The 17,682-nt window shown below is 32.9% G+C and overlaps 2 protein-coding genes across 4 annotated transcripts; one reads left to right on the plus strand and one right to left on the minus strand.

The window, feature by feature from the left end:
• Positions 1–4,600: 4,600 nt before the first annotated feature.
• On the minus strand, positions 4,601–8,870 carry LOC129306805 (vacuolar protein-sorting-associated protein 37 homolog 1). 2 transcript variants are annotated; one of them, XM_054947540.1, is made up of 7 exons: positions 8,655–8,870; positions 7,760–7,990; positions 7,097–7,184; positions 6,033–6,072; positions 5,851–5,897; positions 5,224–5,344; positions 4,601–5,141 (listed from the first exon to the last, which is right to left on the minus strand). In XM_054947540.1, the coding sequence occupies exons 1-7, from the start codon at positions 8,666–8,668 to the stop codon at positions 4,891–4,893; spliced, it is 792 nt and encodes a 263-aa protein (XP_054803515.1). In that variant the 5' UTR covers positions 8,669–8,870; the 3' UTR covers positions 4,601–4,890. The 2 variants fall into 2 exon arrangements, with proteins under 2 accessions (XP_054803515.1, XP_054803516.1); XM_054947541.1 differs by having other exon boundaries at positions 4,601–5,051; positions 8,655–8,866.
• A 3,991-nt stretch (positions 8,871–12,861) lies between these two features.
• On the plus strand, positions 12,862–15,025 carry LOC129306551 (protein RGF1 INDUCIBLE TRANSCRIPTION FACTOR 1-like). 2 transcript variants are annotated; one of them, XM_054947213.1, is made up of 4 exons: positions 12,862–13,216; positions 13,314–13,493; positions 13,643–13,867; positions 14,311–15,025. In XM_054947213.1, exons 2-4 carry the CDS (start codon positions 13,320–13,322, stop codon positions 14,509–14,511), a joined length of 600 nt encoding a protein of 199 aa, XP_054803188.1. In that variant the 5' UTR covers positions 12,862–13,216; positions 13,314–13,319; the 3' UTR covers positions 14,512–15,025. The 2 variants fall into 2 exon arrangements, with proteins under 2 accessions (XP_054803188.1, XP_054803187.1); XM_054947212.1 differs by lacking the exon at positions 14,311–15,025 and having other exon boundaries at positions 13,643–14,279.
• The last annotated feature ends 2,657 nt before the right edge of the window (positions 15,026–17,682 follow it).

Raw genomic sequence — 17,682 nt, forward strand, 5'->3', positions numbered from 1 at the left:
CTGGGGACGGTTGGAACCGGGTCTTCCCAGTGGGTACTACAGGAACACGTTCATGTTAGGGTGTGCTATCAGAGCAGCGCGAAGGAATTGGAGGAAAAGGGAACGGGGTACGGGTCGAGTCTGGTGAAGAGGGCGAAAGAGAGAGTGGATTAGTAATCAAGAATGGAGGAGGCAAGAAGCCACACGAACTGAGATGAGAGTGTTTGAAAGTGATGGAGTAGAGAGACTGTTCAAAGGTGATGAGGAGAGAGACCTGAGACGCCATGAGCAGTATTAGGCTTATTATACAATATTTGCTTGTGGTCGCTGGTGGTGATGAAGGCGATGAGAGGGAGGGTGAGATGAAGGAGAGACGAACACACACACACACACACACACACACAGATGAATGGGGGGGGGGGGGGGGAGAGAATTTTGTATTGTAAAAACATTAAAAAAATTTAGGAAAAACGTAATAAAATTCATTTGAAATATGTAGATAATAATTTGATCTCTCGAAATGTTATAATTTTTTTAAAATACTTAGAGACTTTTTTATTATTAATAAATTTATATAAAATATCAAATTGTCTTTATTAAAAATAAATGATTCACAATTTTTTTTTATATTTACAACAATATAACAGCAAATAAGAAATTTAACATGTAAAGTTGTAATTTGTTATTGTATTATTGTGAAGTTAAAAAAAAAATTGTGAATCATTTATTTTCAATAAAAGTAATTTAATAACTTATATAAATTCTATAAATTTATTAATGACGTAAAAATTTCTAAAGACTTCAAAAAAATTATAAAATTTTAAGAGATTAAATTATTATTTATATATTTTAAAAATATTTTATTATAATTTTTCTAAAAATTTAAATGTAGGATCCAATATATAACATTTTATAATAAAAATTATTAAAAAATTTAAACATAGGATTCATATAACAAAAAAAGTGTATAACTTAATGTCAAGGGTATGGTTGGCAAATTTTTTGAGATTAAGAGATAAAATTGATTCATAATTGAGTTTAAATTTTTTAATGACTTTCACTTACAGTTAAGAGACAAAAATGATTCTAAGTTCTTCATTTTATTATGCTAGAAATGCTAAAGAATCACATTTTTAAGAAAAAATTACATTTAAGTCCCATATAAAAAATTTATTATAAAAAAATCTCATAAAATTTACAAAATATTCTCAAATTTTAAATCCCGTACATTTATAACTTAACTAAAAGTATTGACAATTAGACAATTATCATTTACAACTTATAAAAAAAAAAATAACAACTTATAATAACAAGTTATAAATGATTATTTTTTATTTTTCAATGTCCTCAATCAAGTTGTCTTAGATGTAATTTTTCGTTTTCGTTTTTTTTTTTTTTTAGTTTTTCTAACTTATGGCAATATTCTCCCACTTCATACACAGCAAGCAACACCCTTGATTAATCCTTCACACCCACTTAACTTAGTTCTCACCCATTTTTTGGCTCATGGGGATAGAATCGGCGACAACTTGTTTGAAAATAAAAATCTCATACCATTGAACCAAATAATTCGTGGCGAAGAATCACAATTTATTGAAGGATAAATGTCGCTAATGTTGCAAAAACATGGTTTTACTGGACCAAAATAGAAAAAGAACGAATTATTCTATCATGAAAATTATGCATTATTTTTAATATCAAAATTATGCATTAATTTTATCACTGAATTTAAGACAATTATAACAAGAGCTTACTCTTTAAACCCAGTAATTTTCGGGGGATGAGTTTATTTAGGTTAGACTCAATTTGAGCCAGACTTATTTATATTAGATTTAAAATATTTTATTCCTTCTAAAAAGTTTATATAGTCAGGTCTGGCTCCTAACACTTTTGGGTTTATTTGGGCCGGCCCGAAACCCAAAACTTTTTAAAATTTTTTTTATTTTTTAAACTAATTTTAATTTTGAAAGAATTTTATTAAGCATAAAATTTTATTTTAACTTTAAAAGAATAAAATAAAAAATAATAATTATCAACTTTATACTTAAGAAGCACTGTTAATGTTTTATTATACTATGTATAATTTATTCATGAATGTTTCCTTTACTTATAAATTAATGTTTTAATTGTTTAAATATTACTCTTATCATAGTGATATATAAATAGTTTATATATTTTAATTAAATTAAATTATTTTAATTATGATCCAGTTGATAATAAATCAATCACGGTTAGACTACTAACTCAAAATTATTATTTCCAATTAGTTTAAAATTTTTAATAATTTTTAGGTAAATTGTACTTTTATTTTTAAGAATATGAAAAAAATAGTCATCATTATATTATATAAAACAAAATTATTTAACTATAAGTAAAATATTTTTTTGAATTATTTTTTCTTTAACTTTTTATATTGTTTAACCTTTACATACAATAAGTTTTTACTCTAATTTATTTTTAATTTTTAACTAAATTTAGCATGAACAATAATTAATTTTTTAAAAATATTATTTTATTTATTATGTTTATCTAGTAGTATTACTTTAAAATTAATTATCTTATTTTATAAAAATATAAAATATATATTTTTTGGATATGAAAATGATGCATAAGACACAAAACATTTTTTTAAAAAATTGAATCTTAAAATATAAAAATTAATGTTAAATATATTTTTAATATTATTTTGAAATATTTTTTTGATTAAAAATAATAAAAATATGAAAATATAAATATTTTATTTTTTAAAAAAATAACAATAATAATGCATTTAAATATATAGTATTTTAATATAAAATGATATATAACTAAAAAAATTAACTAATATTTATTATATTTTTTAAAAATTTATTTTTTTATTTGAGTATTTGGGTTTAATCCTAATTTTCTCGAGCCCCAAGTAAACCCATACATCAAAAATAATATTTTTTTCAAGTTTAATTTTAAATTTTTTGAGTTGACCTGTCAAATTTTACTTAAATTACCGATTCTATTATTTTTACCAAACATCGCATGACAATTAAGTTCTAAAAAAATTAATTAAAGCTCGATCTCTGAATAATTTTTTTAAAGAACTTTCAAACATATATATAAATAGTTGCAAATTTAAAAATTTTAATTGTAAATAAAATATTTAAATTCAAAATATTTGCATATTTTTCAAAATTGTCCAAAACCTAAATATCATGAATTTTCTTTTGAAAACTTTACTGTCATTATCTCAATTTCTCTTTCATTTTTCTCTTTTTTTCGATCGAAAGATGAACTTCATTATAGGAGAACCAAATAAAAACACTAACGCAAAAACTATCAGAACAAAAGTTGAACAAAGACTAAACAAACCCTAAAAAGCCGAAGAGACAAAAACCTAAACACAGACCAAACAAAACAACGATGTAACAAACGCGTAGGTTGAAGGTGATTTGGCCAACTTTTCCACCATGATCAACAAAAGAAGCAATTGAGGGTGGTTGTTCAAGGACTAGCTTTATTGAACCCACTCCTTTGGTGCCAATGCTGCTAAACTTGCAGCTACAAGAAAACCTTCTATAGATGAAGGGAAAGGAACCATTTGGGAGTTAAAACCAACTTGCAGAAAAACGTTGATCACAGTAGAAATGAGCCAGCCATCATCACAAACACGATACACAACAAGGAAAGAAATAAGCAAAAATAACAAGACACCCAAAGAAGAACCTAAAAGCAAAAAGACACAACAAAGGCGTAGCACCTAGGAGGGGTGATCAAAACACCACTATGGATCCCCCAAACCCAGGTAGCAGCAAGAAACATCCCTCATGGACCTTGGGCGGCTATAAGCCAGCCACCATAATTCATAGAAAGAGCTGCCGAAGGACCCTTCCCGTTCACAAATATAGTCTTCTCCTCAATAAAATCGAATCCTCGCTTCAGCCCAACCATATCCCAATTCATCATAGTTGTAGGCCCGAGAGATGGTTGCTTGCCCTGCCTCATCGTGCTCACCTTGTCGTCACCGCAGAGCCACATCCACAGCTTTGAATCCTCGGCACCTTTCTCCCTCGCCTGCTCAATCTCATCCTCAACCCATATCCCACCGCTCATCTGAATCGGAATCATTGTCTGGCAACTTCCCCCTTTCCCATCGTTAACATCCCTTTCATTTCAAGCCATAGCTAATCAGCAATCCACCCTTGGAACCCAGCTTCACCATCTCTGATCAGTTTACCGCCCCGTCTCAGGATTTCCCAAGCGTAGATCTGCAAAAGCCCCTTGCCACCACGGCACACCCTCTCGCCATGGAGATACCTAACGTAGACTGAACTTTGACTAAATCCTATGAAAGAACCCTAGACTAAGTCTCTGCTGTTAACTTATTTCTTTCATTTTTCTCTATTAATCATAGATTGTTGTCATTTAGCAATAATAAAATTAAGCATCAGAAGTACATCTTCTGAATGTTCGGCCATTACGACCACGTTCTTCTAGCTGCTTCCCCAATGATTCACCAACCCGTTGAGCTTGAGAAGTCTATTTTCGGAAAATCAGGACAGTAAATTTAAACACGCAAAGTGTAACGACACAAGCTAGATATAATTAAAGTCATGATGGTCGTCAATCACAAAGAATAGACAAAGGTAAATACAGAAAACACCGTTACTCTTCTAAAATTGGTATGAAAGTTTGAGCTCGAAATTGCCAAAGATTAGATACAAGTAAACTGAAAAGTCCCAATCTATACAGATGAACGTTTCTCGTTTATCCAAGACAGTATTCCAATCGTTATAGTAAAAGGGAGGATGATAGGTAAGGACCCCCAATGGATGAGTTCTATATGGGCAAACAATAAACCCACAAACAAATGCGCACACATCAATTTCCTCGAGCAAATAAGAAGCTTCCTACCAAGTATGCATGTCCCAAACGTGGCTCTCATACACTTGATGTTCTAGCAGCAAGATGCACGAGAGCTCTCTTGTGGTAATTAGTACGAAGCTTCTTGTATTTCTGCAGGAAAGTTCCAAGGTCAATTTCTCTATCAAGGAGTTGCTGGTGCAGATTTTCAGATTCCTCTTCTGTCCTACTCATAGCCTCTGCAAAAACCATCGTACAAGCTTTACCATATCCATGAACCCCAGCATTATTATTATAATCATCATCATCATCATTATCATTATTTTGAGCTGAAAACCCAGCATTAACTTTTAAGGATGAACTATCTCGCTATCATGAGAACTTTTAGGGTCAAACCATTTCATGTCATACCTTGAAGCTGTTGAAGACGGGAAGCTGGAGAACTGAACTTCAATGCTTGTTCTTTCTGCTTCTCAAGTTCATTTAGTTTCTCTTGAGCAGTGGCTAACTCAGTTGTCCGAATTATTCTACACTGTTCCCAAAGGAGAAGAGCAAAAGGTTCCATGGTTAGCACAAGATAAGGTTTGTGAATGGGAAAATAATAGCTGCCAGTAAAAAAATTTCTGATGCTGTCCATAACAAATTTATGCTGAATTTAGTTGATGTATATAATTGCCACTACAAACACCTTGTATCTAATGGTTTTTGCTGAGCCCTGTTTTTCAGATTCTTTTTTAGGTGGTTCATCTGGACATCCCTCATTCAAGTCAAAGTACTTTACACAGTACCAATATATCCTATAGCATGAAGAGGTGATAAGCTTTCAATGATGTATTTAGAAATAAAGAACAACTATAATTTAATGCTGAAAAGGTCGTAGTCCTAAATAATGTTGAAAAACTAATTCTATTCAACTTGATGTTGTCTATCAAATATTTATCATTTATTGTATCGATTTTTTTTTAAATATATCTTGTGCGTTGCATGAGAAAGAATACTAGTTATTTGTGAGTGTTTCTCAGGAGAAAGTCATCTTACCTGATTTTTAAGTTCCATAATACGCGGTTCCTTTTGCAGATTTTCCTCTGCAATTGGAAAATTAAAAAAAAAAAGTTAAAAAAGTTCTCAAACCTTCAACTGCTAGCCACTGTCGCCACACACACACACGAAAGGATTTAAATATATGTAACTCGCTCTCATCAAAGTATGTATACACTCACCTGCAAGCTGTGTAGTCTCCTTACAAAGTTCATCCTTCAACTGATCAAATGGGAACAAAGAGTAGGTAAAAATATGAGCAGACACGCAATCCAGCCTATGCAAGAGAATCAGTACAACTACAATAACTTTTACACAGAGCACAAAGAATCCAAAATCCATAGTTTTCTGATGCTCATTCGGTAAAAGAGATGAGAACATATCCCCTTCCTTTCACAAGTAAAATTGAAACATATAATATTATGTGACCGTTGTCATTTTCCAATAGCAATAATACCTTTTTATTATATTTTTATTCAGACACACAATGGGCACTTTTTTATTCACAAAATCACTTTTTTTATTACATTTTCATATATCTATTGCATTGTATATCAAACAGAAGATTTTATTTCCAATTGGATTCAATTGTTGAGTAAGGTCAACACATATCAACTGTTCCCAGCAGCTTCTTACATTATATCTCGGAAGACTCAATGAATTTAATTCCTCCTCATCTTATTTGTGAAAGGATTACTTTTATTGCATCCTTGTGGGTTTCAGTGAAAGGAATTTTTAGGAAAGTGCCCACGCTCTTTTGAGTTAAAGAGCCTTGGCTTTTTCACCTTTTTTGTTTTTTTTTTTAAAAACTTTTGATTGAAGAGGATCTCTACTGCTCTGATTTTGTACCATTCTCTTTTCTCTTCAAAAATAACTTTTTTTTCCCAATAATGTCAATACAAACCCAAATGCACACTTTTGAAGTAAACATAGCTCAGAAACCAAACACAGTCTCAGCACTTACAAAGTCTCTGAAGAACGAATTACTAGTAGCTCATGCATAAGTAGAATTAGTAAAATTCAACATCCACCAAAATAGGAAAGCTAGATATCTAGACTAGGCCATATGGCAAAAACAGCCATCAGCTATCTTTAGCAATCTCATGAAATTAACTATTTTTAAAAAAATTAAGTTTCTCTCTGCTCCAAATCAATAGAACAATAGAGATCAAATATATTTAACACTGAAAATTTCTAAATTAATAAACCAGCATAAATACAATAGAGGAAATAGTAGGCAACTTACGTTGTTTTGAATTTTGACCTGATCAAGCGAAAGTAAAAATTGCTGGTAAGCATCTTTGTCAGATAAAAGCTTTCGTAGCTCATCAGCACTGAACAATTTATGAAGAGTGAAAAAGAGAAACAAGATAATCAATATTTAAAAAGAATAAAAGATGCAGAAACATTATACTATTAGAGTTACTTGGAATGCCAAGTGAAGCCACCAGGGCCACTCAGACAAGTATTCATTGACAGAATGCAAAGAAGAACAACTTTAGAGTTAAGAAGACTTTGAATTGCTAAATCCATGAAAGAATATTTCACAAACACAATAGATACATCGTACAATATCCATAAATGAGTTCATTTCCAATGGCAAAGCATGATTAAAAAAGTGCACATATCAGGCATTTCATGTTTACTACTTGCACCGCGCAACCAAAATGTAAACTGCACAGCAAAAATAAAATTTGAACCATAATTTCTACCAAGTTCTTCCCCATTGATGTTTAGAGAACAAATATCCCCATGAACGCTTAAGTCTTACAGATAAGGCTGCCAAACAAAGTTGGGCATCGTATTATCAATTATTTAAAAGGCAAACTAAAATTTTGCTGACAGATTAAATTTTCAATTTCACTTAAAAGAAGTGGCTTATCGTTGCTCAAAATAAGGTGTACCTTACCTTTTGTCCTTCAAATGAGTGATAACTCCTGCAGCTTCAGTGGGAGACACATGTGAAGGAGACTGCAATCTTTCTGCAGGCCTCTGTGAACCATAGCTGCTTGAGGAAGTGCCACTTGGTGTTGCAGGCCTAGAAGAAGTGGGTGAGGTCACCACAGATGGAGGGTACCATGATTGTGTAGAAGTAGAACCATCCTGGGGGCGTGGCTGAGATGGTCTGTCTGGTGATCCCCTGAATGCAAAAATAATAATAATAATAATAATAATAATAATAACAACGCCCATAGTACATTATTATTCACGATAGCCAAAAAAAAAAAAGAAACGTAGCCCTAGGAAAAAGAAAAAACCGTGGCATCAGGATAGGAAAATTATCGTTCATACTCATTTTATAATCACTACACTCTCAGTGTCAGTCACAGCATCAGAGCCAAATAATATGACTGCAGGCACTACAACTACAATCAAGCATCAAGAATTATTCTTCTCTTGTCCTTGTACATTAACAATGCCAAGCGGATAGCATTAGCAATGCATTTTCATATTTATCTGAAAAACAAAATGAAGAACGGGCATAGAAATTTAATTTTATTCTTAAAGAGTAAAATATACGCAAACCTAAGAAAATCAATGGAATCAAAATACACAAACAAGTATATGATATAGATAAAAGGTGGAATTGACAAGATATAATACGAAGTCCTCTTGAAGGATCAAGGTCAACATCATCAACGTATGGGTGAAGTACAAACTTAAGTATGCTTGCTACACCAAAATGGCCTACAAGCGTGATTGTAATCAATCCTCAATGAACGGCACTACAGGAAGCAAATTCCTTATATTAAGAATCAAAAGCCGAAGATAAAGCTAGTATGAGGGTTTGGGAAGATAATTACCAAAACCTAAACATCCCGAAGTAGATCCAAAACCCTGATTCTCGAACCGACGAAGGAGCAGAACAAACTAATCCTGGGAGACGGAAAGAAGAAGAAAGAAATTATCTCGAATACTGTTTATGAATCGGTCTTCTTCTGGCTGCCGATATAGTTCTCGGCTTCGCTCAAAACCAACGCTTCTAACTTTCGGTACGCGTTGTCCTATTTTCTTATTAATTGATAATTAAATTAATAATAAGATAGCACGAGTTTTGGCCCAAAACAATAAGGTGTTTGATTTGAGGTTTTTGGAAGAAATAAAATGGAAAGCGAGGTGAGTTGCCCTCCTTCTCTAATTTATTTCATTAAAAAATTAAAAGAGACACCTCCTCTTCAATTTAAAATTTATTTAAAGAAAAAAAAAATAATTTAAATTAAATAAATTATTTATTATTTAAAAAATTATATAATATGTTTGATATTAAAAAAATTTATATATTATCTCTCTCTCGTTCTCATAATTAAATAAATGTTATCACTTTATACAAAATGATATATAATTTTTATTATCTAAAATTTTAATATTTTTATTAAATATGCTGATAAAATATAATATTAATGTATTTATTTTTAAAAAATGTCATCCGTATAAGTTTATATTCTTAAAAAATAAAATTACTAAAATATAATATAACTACTTTTAATAATAAATCAAAAAAATAAAAATCAACTTAAAATTAATAAAAATAAATTATTAACTCATTGTTAATTTCTCTCTCTTCCTTTTTACGCTAAAGGAAAGTCCATTAAAATTCCCCCTTCTTCCTCTTTCCCTACCTCGATTAAAATTACTCCCATACTCTAAAACTAAATACATCATATTCTTCCATTGAGCCATAAAATGACCAAATTAGAAATTAATTAAAAATATTTTTTCATACCTTGGTCTCCCTTACCAGCTTTTTTCGGACAGTATTTCTTTTATCTTTTTTTTTTGGACATAATGAGGTAACGAAGAGAGATTGGGCTTCTCTCCTTCGTTTGGGCTCCTTGATAAATGCATGTATTGTAATTAAATAGCTATAAATTTTAGATTGTATTTGATTAAATGTATAAATATTTTGTACTTGTTTAATTAATTTTATATATTTTTCTCTCAGTGCTTAGTTATGGGGTAAAAAAGAAATTTGTTACAAGATTTAATTATATTTTTCTTTATTTATGTTAGGCAGAAAAACCATTCATCCAAGAAAATCAGAAAGCAAAAAAATAGTAGAAAGAAAAAAATATACCCCATTAGTCCATTGCCGATGAAAGGAAAAAACACATGGAAGAGCTCATGGCGCTTTGCACCCAGAGAAGGATCAAATCCAGTGACAAGTGTCCAGTTGGATGCAACTTGGTTGAGGATTTGATGCATCTCTTTCACAATTATGCTAATGCAGTCAACCATTGAAAATATGTTCTTAAAGAAGATGCTCAAGAGAGTTTTTTTCTATTTTAAGGATGGATTGGATCAAATGGAACTTGAAACGTGAAGTAGGTCAAGCCTTCACAAGAAAAATCCCTTACCATTTAGATATATGTTGAGACATTTGGATTAATCAATGTAATATTTTATTTGATTCAAACTTTATGTGTATTGCCAATAAAGGTAGTTGTAATTTGTTTAGAACTTTTATTGATAGAGACCTAGTTCATAATTGGTAGAGACCATGCTGATGGCTCTGTTAAAGAAAATGGGAGCAATGAATATGTTGGGATCTTGCAAGATAGAACTAATAATTGGATTTGTCGATTTAGGTGCTTCAACTCCTCTAACTATAGCTGAGCTTACTGGTATCATACAAGGTCTACACTTATGCTGGGCAAGGAGAATCTACCATGTTGAAGTTTTCTCTATTGCATTGAAGTCATGAATTTAGTTATAAATGAGTGTAACTACGACTACCATTTGTCAGGACTTGATTAAAGAAGCTAGAGTCTTACTTTGCAGGGAGGGTAGAATTATTTTTAATCACATTAATATGGGCAAAAATAAGAATGCAGAATTTTTTGCTACATCATTGTACACTTTGGATAATATATTTTTTCTCTTTGATCATTAACCATTTCCTAATCTTAGGGATGGAGGATAATGAAAGAGCTTAGTTTTTTTTATTTGTTTTTTTACTTTGTTTAATTGTTAATTATTGATATCCAGTTTCATTAAAAAAATAAAAAAAGAAAGAAAAGTTTAGTAAGGATATCGATTGGAAGAAGGAGGGGGAGAGAAGTGGAAAAAAAAAGAGACGAAAAGAGAGGAGGCGGGTGATTAGATCCCCATGTTGCCGGTCTTGCCCACAACATTAAATGTAAAAGTTCTTTCCTGCATCTCGCTAAAAAAAAAAAAAAAAAACCTGGTCTCAAACTCGTTTCCATTACGAGCCTAAATAAATTATCGTTCAACCAACCAGGTAATTTTTGTGTTCGTCCAGGGAAGCTGTTTTGTTTGTGTCGTAATTGTATCGACAAATTAAGATTTTTTACCTTGCGATTCAAAGATAAGGATACCAAAGCAGAAGCATGTGTTAACAGGAAGGTCTTAACAATTTTATATTGTAATTGTGTTGCATATAGGACAGGAAACACTTTTCTTTATATGGCTCTTTGTTTGGATGCGAAGCTTCAATCACTGGTTTTATCGCATTATTCGCATCCTTTTAACATAATCAACGATACTTTCCTTCCCTTTCATTTGCCTTTTTCTCGGGATAAATGCCCTTTGCTTACAGTCTTTATATTGTTCACTTTCATAACACCACGCTTTTCTCTTCCCGTTCAATCTTCACTTTTCCTTCTCACGCAAGCGATGCGCGAGAGGACATTTTCAGGTTTTGGCTTCACTTTTAGGCAATATAATATAATCCTCGGAATGTAGTAATTTATCAGTAAATTAAGAGGAAAAAAAAGAGACCTTTGGAGTTATTATACTGGTCTTATTTATACGGTAGAAAGAAAACAAAAAATTTAATCTTATTTATAAGATACTTATTAATTTTTAATATTCCTCTTTACATTTTTATTCTTATTAAATGTTTTAAATAAAAATATTAATAACAAAATTTAAGAATATTTATTAAAAATAAAGATAAAAATTTATTAAATTTTAAGATAAAATTAATAAAATTTAAAATTTTTTTAATTTTGATAAAATATATTAAAAATAATTTATAAATAGTATAAGAGAAAGTATACAATTTTTTTCCTCTTACGGGTCATGCGACGTCTGCAACACGAGATTGGAAATTAAAGGAATGCAAAAAGGCTCTTTGGTAAAGGGTGATTTTAGCTTTGGAGCGGAGCCACAAAGGGCAGATCTGGTAATTGTGGGATGGATATATATTTTTTCTATATAAAGTTATTAAAGTGGATGGATATATCTAATATCCAGGCGAACAAGATAAAATCCTAGCGAGTGCCTAAATTGCGATTTGGATATATATCCGGTGAGATAATATTTGAATTGTATATATTCCGCCTGGGTGGTGCTAATGCTATATCGATCTACATTTTGTTCGTCCATTACAAAGTATTTGGAATTGTGAATCCCACTAGCTAACCATATCCCTATGATTGCCCCCTAAGATTAGGTTGGGATCATAATATTTTGCCCAAAAGAAAAACGATATAAGTGAGCAAACAACAAAGCATATTTATATTTAAACGAGATCGTTTAGTGCCAATTAAGCTCAAGATTCATGTCTGTGACATGACATTTTACCTGCCATTTTAATATACGACAGTTATGTTCTAAAAGTGTTGATTTGAGTATGGCGACGAATTTCACATGATTACTTGGGTTTTGGGTTATACATGTTTTAACGGAAAAAATATTATGTTATAGATAATAATCATATGAATGAGAGAAATATTGAGGATGCAAATTCACTTTTCTTTAAAAAAAAGTTAACATAGTTGATTATTTTGAAAAAGCGAGTTTATAAATTCGAATGATACTGGTAAAAAAATAAATTCAAATAATAAAAATGAGTTTAAATTATATCAACAATTAACAAATTATTACATATAATATGGGGGCAAAGGGGGGACCCTCCGGAACAGGATGGACCGTGGGCATGATGACACGTGGACACCAGAGGGCGTGGACGAATTTGAAAGATACAGCTATAGGGGCGAGGCGTAACCAAGTAGCCGGCCCGGTGCCACCGTAGAGACGCAAAGAAGATCCAAAGAGGCGCAAGCGCCAACGACACCCGTTCTCGCCCCGCATCCAACGGCTCTGTGAATCTCACAGCCACCGCTTCCCATCTCAACCGTCCAGTAATACCCGGTCCTGAGCCGCAATTGTATAATTAGCCTTTGTCTTCTTAGTCTTTAACCTGCTCGTGTTCTTGGGTTCCAAAGTTGAATGCCGTTTACTCTCTGTCTTTCTCCTTCTCTGCATTTTCTCCTGCAACTCTCCTCTCAATACTCCGCCACTGACGTCATCGATCCTACGACTTGATCCCAACAGTACTACTATTCGCCATCGTTTCTCCCTTAACCCGTCGACGGCGCAGATTCGCCTCTTAATTGAACTGGTATAATAATATATGTTCTAGTCTCGCAGATCTATTCGTCTCTCTGAAATTTGTTTGATCGGTTTTTACAGTCTCACTTATTCGTGTTTGGGCGCAGGACACAATGTTGGTCCCTCCATGGCTCGAACCGCTCCTGAACGCTTCGTTTTTCAGCGTTTGCCGGATTCACGGAGACGCCGCCAGGAGCGAGTGTAACATGTATTGTCTGGATTGCAATGGCGACCCGTTTTGCTTTTACTGCCGTTCCTCAAGGCACAAGGATCATCAAGTTATTCAGGTTCCATCCGTTTTGTTTATCCGGATTATTATAATTGAAGTGCGTTGTTCTTTGATGTGGATGATTTAATTTGTATATATTTGAGAATGATTCAAATTGTGAATAATCACAATGGGCCGGCATTGTTGATTACTTGGTGTGATCTGCAGATAAGAAGATCTTCGTATCACGATGTAGTGAGAGTTGCAGAAATCCAGAAGGTACTGGATATAAGTGGAGTACAGACGTATGTGATAAACAGTGCACGAGTGCTGTTTCTGAACGAAAGGCCTCAGCCAAAATCATCATCTGGGAAAGGAGGAGGAGCTCACATTTGCGAGATTTGTGGAAGAAGCCTCTTGGACCCATTTCGTTTTTGTTCTTTGGGATGTAAGGTCAGCCATCTCTCTCTCTCGCCTCACAAATGTTTTCATATATATCACTGTCAACATGCACATCATTTACAACTCAACCATGCTTTCCCTCATATGCCTCTAACACCCACCACCCACGCATCTTCACCTACATTGCCAAACCCATCACCATCACATTTTCCCCATCATCATTATATATATTCCCACCACTATTCATCATCATTTCCATCCCTCTAGGCCAGCACGCTCATCTTAATTAATATGTATATATATAATTAATGAATCCCCATCATCATCATCAATACTATCATAATTATTTAGTTTAAACTCTACAGCTCGACCTTTGTAGGGATATAATTACTGAACCTTAATGAGAACATGACGAGAGTTGAAGTGAATATAATATATATATATATATATATATATATACTAAAAAGATTCTGCGGGAAAAATGCATGATTTAGCTTGTAGGAATAAAGAGAAATGGGAATGCGAGCTTTGGTTTGGACGAGGCATTGTCAAAAGGATCGGTGTCTTCCAGACGAGAAGAAGAATTGCGTGAAGGGTCACAGCAAGATATGTACCCGGCCACGCCTCCTCCTCCACCGGCTTCATCTGCAAGAAGAAGAAAAGGCGTCCCTCATAGGGCTCCTTTTGCCTCCTAATAATAATTATCATCTTCGCCCTCAAAACTGGTAAATATTTCAATTCAACCCCTCTCAGCTGGTTAGTATAATTTATTCCTTTTCGAAAAAAATAAAGAAGAAAAAGGGAGGAAGATAGCCTTTGGAGTTGTCCATGAGTGAAAAAGAAAGGGAAAAGTATAGAGGTAGGAAAGTTCCTTGTTTTCGGGACTGGGTCTGGAAACAACAAATTGAAGAATCAATAATGCAAGAGGATTTGTTTAATAATTGATGGTTGAGGGGTGTACATATCATGAGGAATTTGGAAAGCAAGTCTTTTTGTGGAGTCCGTTTTCTAGTTTTCAATGCCCCACCATCCACATGCCCCTTTTCACTCAACCATAACTACACCTTTTTCTTTTATTCTTTATATACACACACACACACACCCCTTTATTTATTGTTACGTGCATGAAAATGTAATATTGGGACAAAATTTAGTTATTTATCGTTACCAGTTTTACCCACCTAATTGATTAAACGACTCAGCCTCTTATTTTGTGTTTTGCTTTTTCGCTGCTTGAAATTTTACTAGCTGTGACCAAGCCTTCACCTCCATTTTGTTTGAATATTGTTTTGGAATGATTAGGGGAAATAGATATAGAGTAACAAATGGCGAATGGTTTTATTGTTAACATAGCATCATCCAAAACAATTAGGTGGAGTAGATGTGAATTGATGGGTACCCATCAAGGTTTTCAATTTTTTTAAAAAGCGTGTGTCATCCTAAAATTAAACTAATTAAGTGAGTAGGTGGAACAAGATTACTTTAAGTTTAAAAAAGTAACTTTGTCGCACCCTCACCTCAACTTTATGATTTGATTAAGTTATCCTTGTGTTTTAACGTCGAGTTACAATAAGCTGAACATGAAATAATGGCGTCGAAAAATTCTTCATGATTTGCGGTATTCACCTCAAACTATCATTGAAAAAAACCCCCCGGGGGGGGGGGGAGCCTAACTAACGAACAGTCTGCATTTTGTTGTGGGACTGGTTTTAGCAAACTATATCTAAATTACAATTAAGATATGCATGTGTGTGTCAAGCCGAAAAACATCTTGTGTGTGAGTGTGTGTTTGTGGACGTGCAAGTACGGTGTTGCATTTGGGAAAAGTATTAAAAAATGCTAGATACAAAAATGTAATACAAGCTCCGTGCACAGTCATATTTTTTTACGTCATTCTCAATCCAAACATATAAATAGATAAATAAAAAATATTTAATTTGTTTCAAGACTTAATTTTTTATTAATTTTTTTAAAAATGTATTTTTTTGTTGTGGGGTGTGAACAATAATCTCTTGGACCCTTGATTTCGACACTAAACAGATGGAAGGAGCAGGATGTTCCTATAAACTAGCCCAGTTGGTAGCGTTCGCAGCTTCATAAAGTAAATCCAGCATGTGTAGGCCCAATAACTAAGAGTCGACTTGCATGCCCTATAGCATTCGGCTCTCGGCCACTGAAATATGAATATTCTAATGTTCGATTATGATTCTTAGAAGAGGAAATTAGAGCGGAGACCAGGTGAGAATAATATTTATTGGAGAGGACTTTGAAAATGATAATTGTTAAAGAGGACTAACTACTAAAATGTAAATTTAAAAATGCTAAATTATCCCTGTCAAATCTCTAGAATTATCCGACCCCACATCTTAGTTTTGTAATTTCGTTTACCAGTAAATGAGTATTCGTCGAAGTTCATGTGTCTCGTATATCATGTTCTCGTGTATGTGAATTTATGTATATCATATTCTCGTGTATGTGAATTTATTTTTAATTCATTTGATTGAGTGAAGAGTATTCAGTTCAATAAGAATCTCTTTAATTGCTAAAAACCACTCCATACACTCTCTTAATTTTTATTGTACAATACTTTCAACCGTTTAAATGTTTTAAGAAAAATTATTTTTTCTTGATATCATAAATATGAGATGCGCCTTTTTTTTTTACAATTAGCTTTAAATCATAACACAACTATATTAAATATATTTATATTAATAAAAAAAATGTAAAATTGAAGAAAAAAATTATCACAAAGTATTCTATATTTTGAATTAAAAATTACTATAGGACACATTCTGGAGGAATCAAGAAAGCAAGTGTTATTGAAATTGTTGAATGCCAGTCGACGCACCCAAGTCTAAAACCGGAGAAAAGAAAAACAGAAACAAAATACCGATTAACATAATGCAGTCATTTAACCAAATGTCTTAAATAAGGGCAAAATAGTCTACCTGGTATATTTTGGTCCTTCAATTTAATTAGAATTTTTATGTTCTTTTATTAAAATAAATATTCGATGGTTATAGATCCTAAATATAATTTCCCCTTAACTTGATTATTCATAATAAATAATGTCGGCAAATTCTGCGGTATATCATACGCGTTCTAAATGTAATCTTAAAAGGATTTGAATTCTATGACTGTACTTAGCATAGACATTGAATACCTGTATCATCTGAGTTGTTGAAATTTAGATCAATATTTTAAATACACTTACTCATTTATTAATATCAAGTGAAGTATAAATTTATAACTATTAATATAAATTTTAATAATTTAAATAATATAAATATTTAATATCTATATTAAATATAGTTATCGAATCAAAATCCGTCCTGAAATGCTTCACCATAGCCGAAAGAAAGTGCCAAATAATGACGTCACGCGTTTCGTTTCCTCGACGACAATCGCGAGGAACCCTCAGAAAGTCCAAGGTTGATGAAAGAAACCGCTCACCGTTTATGGAATAGCTACCCGAAAAACCAGAGAGACGTGATAACGTGACAGATCGTTAAATATGAACCGTTTGTTGATCGTAGCCTGTAGCTCATGCCCCAATTCCAATATCATCGAGCTGAGGTGGACCTAGACCTAGCTTCACTATGCATATACAACGCATCGAGGGCAAAACGACAAGACTTGCCCAACTTGGAAGCGTGAAGCATTCCACTCCCTCTCCGGGGCCACACAAATCAGCAATTCTTGCCATGCATAAATCCATTGCTCCTGCAGTACCGCCCGATGTCGTCGTCGATGCGACGAAACGGCACTTCCTTCAGAGTTATTAATTAGTTCCATGACATATAATTAACCAAATGGGGTTCATGTCGTTTACTTACTGAATTAAAGGCTCTCTAGCTGGCTAGCTA

Source organism: Prosopis cineraria, unplaced genomic scaffold, assembly GCF_029017545.1.
Source record: "Prosopis cineraria cultivar Desert tree isolate PC_DT_omini unplaced genomic scaffold, ASM2901754v1 PC3, whole genome shotgun sequence".
Lineage (NCBI taxonomy): Eukaryota > Viridiplantae > Streptophyta > Magnoliopsida > Fabales > Fabaceae > Prosopis > Prosopis cineraria.

What these genes read in the sequence shown, in the direction of transcription:
- LOC129306805 (XM_054947540.1), bottom strand. An exon ending in GGAGACTACACAGCTTGCAG is followed by an intron (nt 5,898 to 6,032) that starts GTGAGTGTATAC and finishes TTCCAATTGCAG; the next exon opens with AGGAAAATCTGCAAAAGGAA. An exon ending in CCGTCTTCAACAGCTTCAAG is followed by an intron (nt 5,142 to 5,223) that starts GTATGACATGAA and finishes CTGGGTTTTCAG; the next exon opens with CTCAAAATAATGATAATGAT.
- LOC129306551 (XM_054947212.1), top strand. Translation starts at nt 13,320, where the DNA reads ATGTTGGTCCCTCCATGGCTCGAACCGCTCCTGAACGCTTCGTTTTTC. An exon ending in AGGATCATCAAGTTATTCAG is followed by an intron (nt 13,494 to 13,642) that starts GTTCCATCCGTT and finishes TGTGATCTGCAG; the next exon opens with ATAAGAAGATCTTCGTATCA.